General features: G+C 59.0%; 3 protein-coding genes across 3 annotated transcripts in view; 1 reads left to right on the top strand and 2 right to left on the bottom strand.

The window, feature by feature from the left end:
- The window catches only part of PTSG_07789 (uncharacterized protein), a 3724-nt gene extending 1019 nt beyond the window's left edge, over positions 1-2705 (bottom strand). The window contains exons 1-2 of the mRNA XM_004991534.1: positions 1956-2705; positions 225-1608 (exon numbers count right to left, since the gene is read on the bottom strand). Coding sequence (XP_004991591.1) covers positions 225-1608; positions 1956-2620 — 2049 coding nt within the window. The 5' untranslated portion in view covers positions 2621-2705. The remainder of the gene's footprint in view (positions 1-224; positions 1609-1955) is intronic.
- Positions 2706-3069: 364 nt separating this feature from the next.
- On the top strand, positions 3070-5707 carry PTSG_07790 (uncharacterized protein). Its single transcript, XM_004991535.1, has 2 exons — positions 3070-4960; positions 5271-5707. Exons 1-2 carry the CDS (start codon positions 3279-3281, stop codon positions 5365-5367), a joined length of 1779 nt encoding a protein of 592 aa, XP_004991592.1. The 5' UTR covers positions 3070-3278; the 3' UTR covers positions 5368-5707.
- The window catches only part of PTSG_07791 (uncharacterized protein), a gene marked incomplete at its 5' end in the record, with an annotated part of 9891 nt that continues 8066 nt past the window's right edge, over positions 5676-7500 (bottom strand). The window contains 4 exons of the mRNA XM_004991536.1: positions 5676-6270; positions 6577-6654; positions 6941-7234; positions 7425-7483. Coding sequence (XP_004991593.1) covers positions 6142-6270; positions 6577-6654; positions 6941-7234; positions 7425-7483 — 560 coding nt within the window. The 3' untranslated portion in view covers positions 5676-6141. The remainder of the gene's footprint in view (positions 6271-6576; positions 6655-6940; positions 7235-7424; positions 7484-7500) is intronic.

Raw genomic sequence — 7500 nt, forward strand, 5'->3', positions numbered from 1 at the left:
CACACACACACGCACACACGCACACGCACACACACGCACACATGCACACACGCACACACACACGCGCGCACATCCACACACATAAACACACGCACGCACACACACACACACGCACACGCACATCCACACATATAAACACACGCACACACACGCACATACACACACACACACACACACACACACACACACACACACACAACGCTCCCCTTCCGCCACGTGCGCACTTTGAGGGTGTGGTTTGGGTCCCACGCATGGTAGGTGGTGACATCTGCCGCAATGGCGCCAAGCAAGCGGTCGCCCCAGCCGGCACTAAAGTCCAGCACGCGCGTGGCCCGAAACAAACGCATCACGGCGGCGGCAAGCGAGGGCTTGAACTGCGTGCACTCCTTCACCTGCGTGTACACCTCCTCGCGCAGCGCGTACAGCGTAATCTGCCCGCGCTTCCGCAAGCAGTCGCCAACCACGCCGTGCACAAACGCGGGGCGTGACCACAGCTCGAGCGGCGATGCTTCCTGGTCCTTGCGCACCGCGCGGAGGCGTGGCCCTTCCTGAAAGAAGTCGGCAAGCACGTCCATGCTGTCATAGTCGCCCCCATCGTGCACAAACGTGTGGCAACGCCCCTTGAACTGCAGCGGCAGGAACGGCTGTCCGTCGTGTGTGCGGGAGTAAATCCGGACATTGTGGGGCCGGCGCCGCTCGTCATTGTCAACTGTCGCTTCGTGTGTGCGCAGGCTCCCCATGCGCGTGTCCGGACTGCCCTCATACAACCGCTTCCAGGGGAAGGAGAGCACGCCCTCGGCATACAGCGTGGCCAGCACCGACACCAGCACCGCCTGGTCAATGCCGGCCGCTTCAACCTCCTGCAGCGACGCCTCAAACACATTCACGACGGCGGGCGTCCGTGGCACCGCATCACCGCCATCATCGCCATCACCACCACCGCACCCATCATCGCCATCCCGGCCACCATCGTTGTTGCTGGTGCTGGTGCTGTGTGGGTCGTTGGCAAGAGGATCCGCCATGGCAAAGGTGCGGCTGGCGACGAACAGCCACGTGCGACACGTCTGCTCAAACGCAGCAAACGCGCGCGCAGCATCGCTACCGCTGTTGGCGCTGGACGCAAAGTGGTGTGAAAACTCCTTGACAAACCCGGTCAACTTCCTGCCGTAGTACTGCGCCAGCTCCAGCCGCTTCTCCGCCAGCGCAGCAGCTACGCTGTCGCTGTGAAACACGTGCCCAAACGCCACACCGCGTTGCATAATGGCTGGCAGGGCGTCCTTGATCTTCTGTTTGTAGCGCTTGCACATCTCCACCATGAGCGTGGCCCACTGGAACGCGCCGGCCCGGGCGGCCAACTGCGCCTCGGCTGCACACCTCTCCACCATCTGCTCATGGATGTGTGCGCTGGCGTCGCGCGTGACAGCGTAGTCGCTCGCCACGTTCCACACGTGGTCGTCTGGCTGCGCGTGTTGGCGCACAAACTGCCACAGCTTGGCGTCATACGTGCGCACGCTTGGATATGGTGGTTGGAACCGCGCCACCTGCCAGAATTTTTCCTCCGCCACAAACAGCTGCGACTTGTATCGCTGGGTGCCATCCTTTTCAATCCTGTCACCACGGGGTTGTATGCACGCGAATGCAGTGGTGATGTGCACGAGTGTGAGACACGGGGGGGGGGAGGGAGGTGAAGGGAAGCAAGCAACAGGTGGCTTGAGTGGAGGCCGGCCTTGCCACAGAGACATACTTTGTCAAGTGACAGTTCAGAACAAACACGCTTCGACACATACGCAGACACACAAAAGCTTCGACTCATGCAAACAGACGGACAGACACACAGACACACACAAAAAAGCTTCGACACGCACACACACACACACACACACACACACACACCCACACGCACGCACGCACGCACGCATACACGCACGCATACACATGCACGCAAAGACACACACCCGCGAAGGTCGGGCCAAATGGTTTTGCCGACTTGCACGACCATAAACTCCGTGGTGGGGAAGATGCGAGCAAGCACCTCCAAGATGGCGGCAGAGCCCGCCACGAGCCACAGCCGGCGGGGTGGCTGCTCCAACACTGGCCGTGGCAGGGCAACGCGCAGCTGGCGCTCCAGTGAGTCGAGAAACGGCGGGCAGTGCAGCCCAAACGGCATCAGCAGCGTCTTGTGTCCGGCAGCCTGTCGCTCCTGCACATACACTTGGGCAGCCTGCTGCACGTCTTTCAGCCGGTTTGGGGGTCGCACGGTGTGAATGTCGGCGCCCTGGTCCTTGGCGCGCTGCGTGAGGTGGAACAGCATGCGATCGCGCCTCGACGCCACAAACACCGTGGCCTTAATTCCCATGGCCTTGCCCACCACTGCCATGGCGATCTGCGCAAACCCTTCCACGGGGCCCGCGTACACAATCTCCTGCACGGCGCTTGCATCGCCCAGCTCTTGCTCCGCAATCGTCATCACAGCCTGCGCCATGGCCCGCTGCTTGGTGCCACCAGGCAGCACGTCGTCCCGAAACACATGGACTTGCACCTGCTGCCCATCAGCGCGCACGCAAGTGTGTGGCCGCAACACCACGGGTGGGTTTAGCAACTCCAGCCCATGACCACCCATTGTTTTCGCTGCGTGTGTTTGTGTGTGTGTTTTTGTATGTTCGTGTACGTTCGTGCAGGTTCGTGTGTGTGTGTGTGTGTGTGTGTGTGTGTGTGTGTGTGTGTGTGTGTGTGTGTGTGTGTGTATGTGTGCGTACGTGTATGTGTTCGTGTGTTCGTGTGTTGATTGTTGTTGAAGTAAGGAAACAATGCTGACTGGCTGGCTGCAGTGGTGTGGTGTTGATGCTGTCTGTGGTCGTGGTGGCAGTGATGACAAGCGTCTTCTGCTGGTGGGTGATTTGTGAATATTTTCATGTAAATTTCTACAATCATCAGCATCAGCGTCACAGTGCAGCTCCACCCACTTCTCAAACAGACACACACACACACACACACACACACACACACACACACACACACACACACACACACACACACACACACACACACACACACACACACACACACACACACACACACACACACACACACACACACACAAGACACCCCACCAGCCAGCTTCACCTCCGCACGGCACACACCACCATCACGTCGTGCAGACTGTTCTCTCCTTCCACCACACTGTTTGTTCATTTATTTCACAAGAAGCAAGCGCACGCGAAACCAAGGAACGCAGCCAACACAAGCAAGGCGAGCAGATAACAACGACGACCACAACGATGACAGCGCTGCTGCACCGGCTGCTGGTGGCGGCCGTCGTGGTGGCGGCGGCGTGCTGCGTCCATGTCAGCCATGCCCAAGAAGACCCAGAGTACCAGATCGTGTGCGTGGCTGACCCAAACAGCGGCTGCGCAAACTTGCAGTGCTACTCCATTCCAGTCGACGTGTGCGAGCGCTTGCCAGATGAACTGGCAACATCCGGTGGCCTGCCTCCGCCCCTGTACGCCAAGGTGTCTGCCTTGCCCAACACAAGCCCGCAGACATTTCGTTTCAGCCTCCACTCGAACGTCGACTGTACCCGCGGGATCCTCTTCGGCATCCCCGTGAACGTGGACGCACAGCTCAACGAGTGCACCACGGCCGTCATCCTGAGCAGGGACGCCTTTGATTTGCTGGTGGTTGATACGTGCCCCGTGGATACGTGCCCAGCTCTCGACGCCACCACCACGACAACAACCACCACCACCACGACAACAACAACTACAACTACAACTACAACGACCACCACCACGACTACTACGACCGCCACCACGACCACAACCACCACCACCACCGGCGTCGTGCGCACCACGTCCTCCACCTCCAGTCTGCCCCGGCCGTCATCAACATCGGTAACGACCACAAGCGAAGGCAGCGCTTTCACAACTGCCACAGCCATCGCAGGCAGTACAACGGCAGTGAGTGACGGCAATAGCGACAACAACGACAGCGGTGATTCCGAGCGGGTGGTGGTGTGTGTGTTTGATCCCAGCGTGGACGACTGCTCTGTGGATGACACCACCCAGTGCTGGACGTCAGACCTGAGTACGTGCCGAGAGCTGACAAGCCTGTTGCTGACCGCCTTTGGCATCGACACGGCCTACTCCCGACTCACCTTCTCCGCCCTCGCCCGCGAGTACAACATCGAACTGTACAGCGACGGCGAGTGCACAACACCGCTGTCACCGTCCGTGTCGTCGTTTGCGGTCCGTTTTGAGGCGTGCACGCCCGCAGAGCTCCCGTTTATTGGCCGCATTGCCGATGTGCGCATCACCGCATCCTGCCCACAAGCACCGCCAGCGGTTGTTGACGGTGGCGATGGTGGTGACGGTGATGGTGGTGGTGGTGGCGAGGCGGAGGACCCGTGTCCGCTGCTACCGCTGTCGCCCTTTGTGACCACGACGACTGCCCCAACATCCGCACCCCCGCCAGCCCGTACTGTCGTGCTTGAGTTTGATCTGCCGGGCACGCTGCTGGACATCGGCCTGGCGGAGGGCAGCGACGTCGGTAATGGGGCGCCTGCCCTCCTCGACACTGTCAGGACTGCCGTCGAGGGCGAGTTGGAGCGCCGTGGCCTGAGCGCTGGCGTGGAACGCGTGCTCGTTTACCTCACTGGTGGCGATGGTGATGGTGGCGCAAGGAGGCGCCGGGAGGAAGGGGACGTTGCTGTGCGGGTTGATGTGGTGTACAGCGATGGCGATACAGCGAGGCAGGTAGCGAACAAGCTTGACAAGCGGCCGCTAGTGATTGCGGCTGGCAGCGCGACGAACCTGCAGTCGCGTGTGGTCGCGCATCCAGCAGACACCACATCACCTGCCTCCTCCTCGTCGTCGTCGTCATCATCAGCGGGTGCCATTGCTGGTGGGATCATCGGCGCAATTGTTATCGTCGGCGCCATCGTCGCCACCGTTGTCTTTTGGCGGTCAGTCGACAGCTTGCGTTGCGTCGGTGTGCAGGAGGCAATTTGGCGTCTGTGTGCTTGAGCGTGTGTGTGTGCTTGAGCGTGTGTGTGTGTGTGTGTGTGTGTGTGTGTGTGTGTGTGTGTGTGTGTGTGTGTGTGTGTGTGTGTGTGTGCGCGCGCGCGCGCGTGTGTGTGTGCCATGCTTGTGAACGCGATGATTGTCATGAATGTTCCTTCCTTTCGATTCATTCCATCATCATAATCGTGCCTCACCTTGAACCCCCAACACAAATGCACACACACACACACACACACCTTGCCCACTCGTCAGCCGGCGCTCCACTGCCCCGCGTGTGACTACGGATCTGTTTGGGCCTACGGGCACAACAGCAACAGGGTACACCCCGACTTACACCAGCTACGCGTGAGGGTGTGGGGGGTGGGGGCGTTTCATCGTCGGCATGTTGCGGCTGTGCGTAAATGCGTTTCATATGTGTTGGTTGGTGTTTGCGTTTGCATAATTGATTCCTTTGGCGCGCGTGTTTCAAACGCGCCCCGCTGGTGTAACATAAGCGGATTGTTCTGCTGGGATTGCGTGGTGTTGCTCTGCGCGTGTGCGTGCGTGTGCGTGTGCGTGTGCACTTCGTGTGCGCGTGTGCAACGACTGGGAAGCTGCTCGCAAAAGTTGCTCGAAGCCGCCGGCCACCAGTGACGTGTGTCTGTTATTAAACGACCCTTCCTCTGCTCGTTTTGTTTAATCGCTCGGAGCGGGTGTGATGAAGAACTGAGAGGAGGAGGAGGAGAAGGCCAACAGTTGCTCGAAAATGCACCTCATCATTTCACAGACACAGAAACCAAGCCCACTCTCCATGGCATAAACACAATAGCAGCACGCATTAACAGCACTTCCGCACACACACACGCACAACCCCACTGCACACAGCCGATTACCAGCTATGACTATCAACCATAGGCATAAAAACGGCAAAGGGGCAACAAGGTGAGGCGGTAACACGAGAGAGGGAAACTCGCACACTCCAACCACCCACAACTAAAAGAGAGTAAGAAAGCAAAGGACAGCAAAGGAATGAAAGACAAAAGACAACCACGAAAAAACCAAGCAAACCTCACACAAACGCATTATCATCATCATCATCATCATTGTCATCGTCAACACATCATCACAACCAGTGCACAAGAGTCTAAGCATCTGAGCACGATGTGGCGTGCTTGAATGTCTGCATGAGCAGTTGTCGCAGCTGCTGGTCCCCGACGCCAATCTCCTCCAACTCGTCCTCTGTAATGTCCCCGAAAAACTCAAGGTCGTCGTACTGCAATGCGACGCAACGTGTAGAGGTTGGTGGGGGGGGGGGAGGGGGTGTATGGACGGATGTGTGTGTGCGTGTGCATGTGTGTGCGTGTGCGTGCGTGCGTGTGTGTGTGTGTGTGTGTGTGTGTGTGTACGTGAGTGTGTGGGGACAAGAAGGTAGATTGAGGCGGAATGAATCGTGTGAGACGTGCGTGATTTCAAAGAGTCAGGTAGTGTGATGCCAAACACGAACGAATCACACCAGCAGTTGGGAACCATGACACGCCGTGTGTGTGTGTGCGCATGTGCGCGCGTGTGTATTACGTACGCCGGCCTGGACGAAAAGTGGGGCGAGTTCTGGATGGCCAATCTGGTCAAAGAGCGCTGAAGGCGTCTCAGGTTTGGGCTAACGAGCACGGGCATGAGCATTAGGCGTGACGGGTTACACTCAATCGAGTCATCACTGAGCAAGAAGACACATCATGGTGCGAACACACGCACACACAGACGGACACAGAGAGACACAGACAGATGGACAGACATGAAAGACACACAAGACACACGCGCGCGCACACACACACACACACACACACACACACACACACACACACGCGCGCGCGCGCGCGCGCGAGCATACGAACACACATCCTCCCGCCCTTCCCCCGCCGCCTCGGCCGTGTGTGCGCGCGCACCTCCATGTGGAGCGCCGCTGCGGATGTGTCAATGGCGAGTGCATCCGATCCAACCATCGACATGACGCGTTCGCTCTTGCGCGGAACGGGCGGTGGTGGCGCCCCGCTCTCCGCCCCGCTCACAGCAGCCACCGTCGCCTCAACGGTTGTCATTGCGGATGTGATGGTGAGCGGCTGGGATGCAGCGGACCGCGATGGCCTACGCGGTGGCGGCGCTGCTGTTGGTGGACTCAGCGTTGTGTTGTCGGAACCACGGCGTGGCGGTAGCGGCGGCGGAGGCGAGTTGCTCCCGTCCTGAAGGACGGTGATGGGGGTGTGTGCAAATGTACGTGCAGATGTGGGTGTGAGTGTGTACGTGCAGATGTGGGTGTGAGTGTGTACGTGTGGGTGTGAGTGTGTACGGATGCGTGTGCATGTGTGTGATGAGCCAGTGATAGAAAAACAACGGTGTACACGCTTTGCGAGTGGGCGTTGTGTCGCGCACCTCCTCCAAGCCGAGGTTGTCTGGCTGCTCGTAATCCGACGCACTGGAGCGGTGGCGCCCTGACGACGACGACGAT

Source organism: Salpingoeca rosetta, assembly GCF_000188695.1.
Source record: "Salpingoeca rosetta unplaced genomic scaffold supercont1.19, whole genome shotgun sequence".
Classification (NCBI taxonomy): domain Eukaryota; class Choanoflagellata; order Craspedida; family Salpingoecidae; genus Salpingoeca; species Salpingoeca rosetta.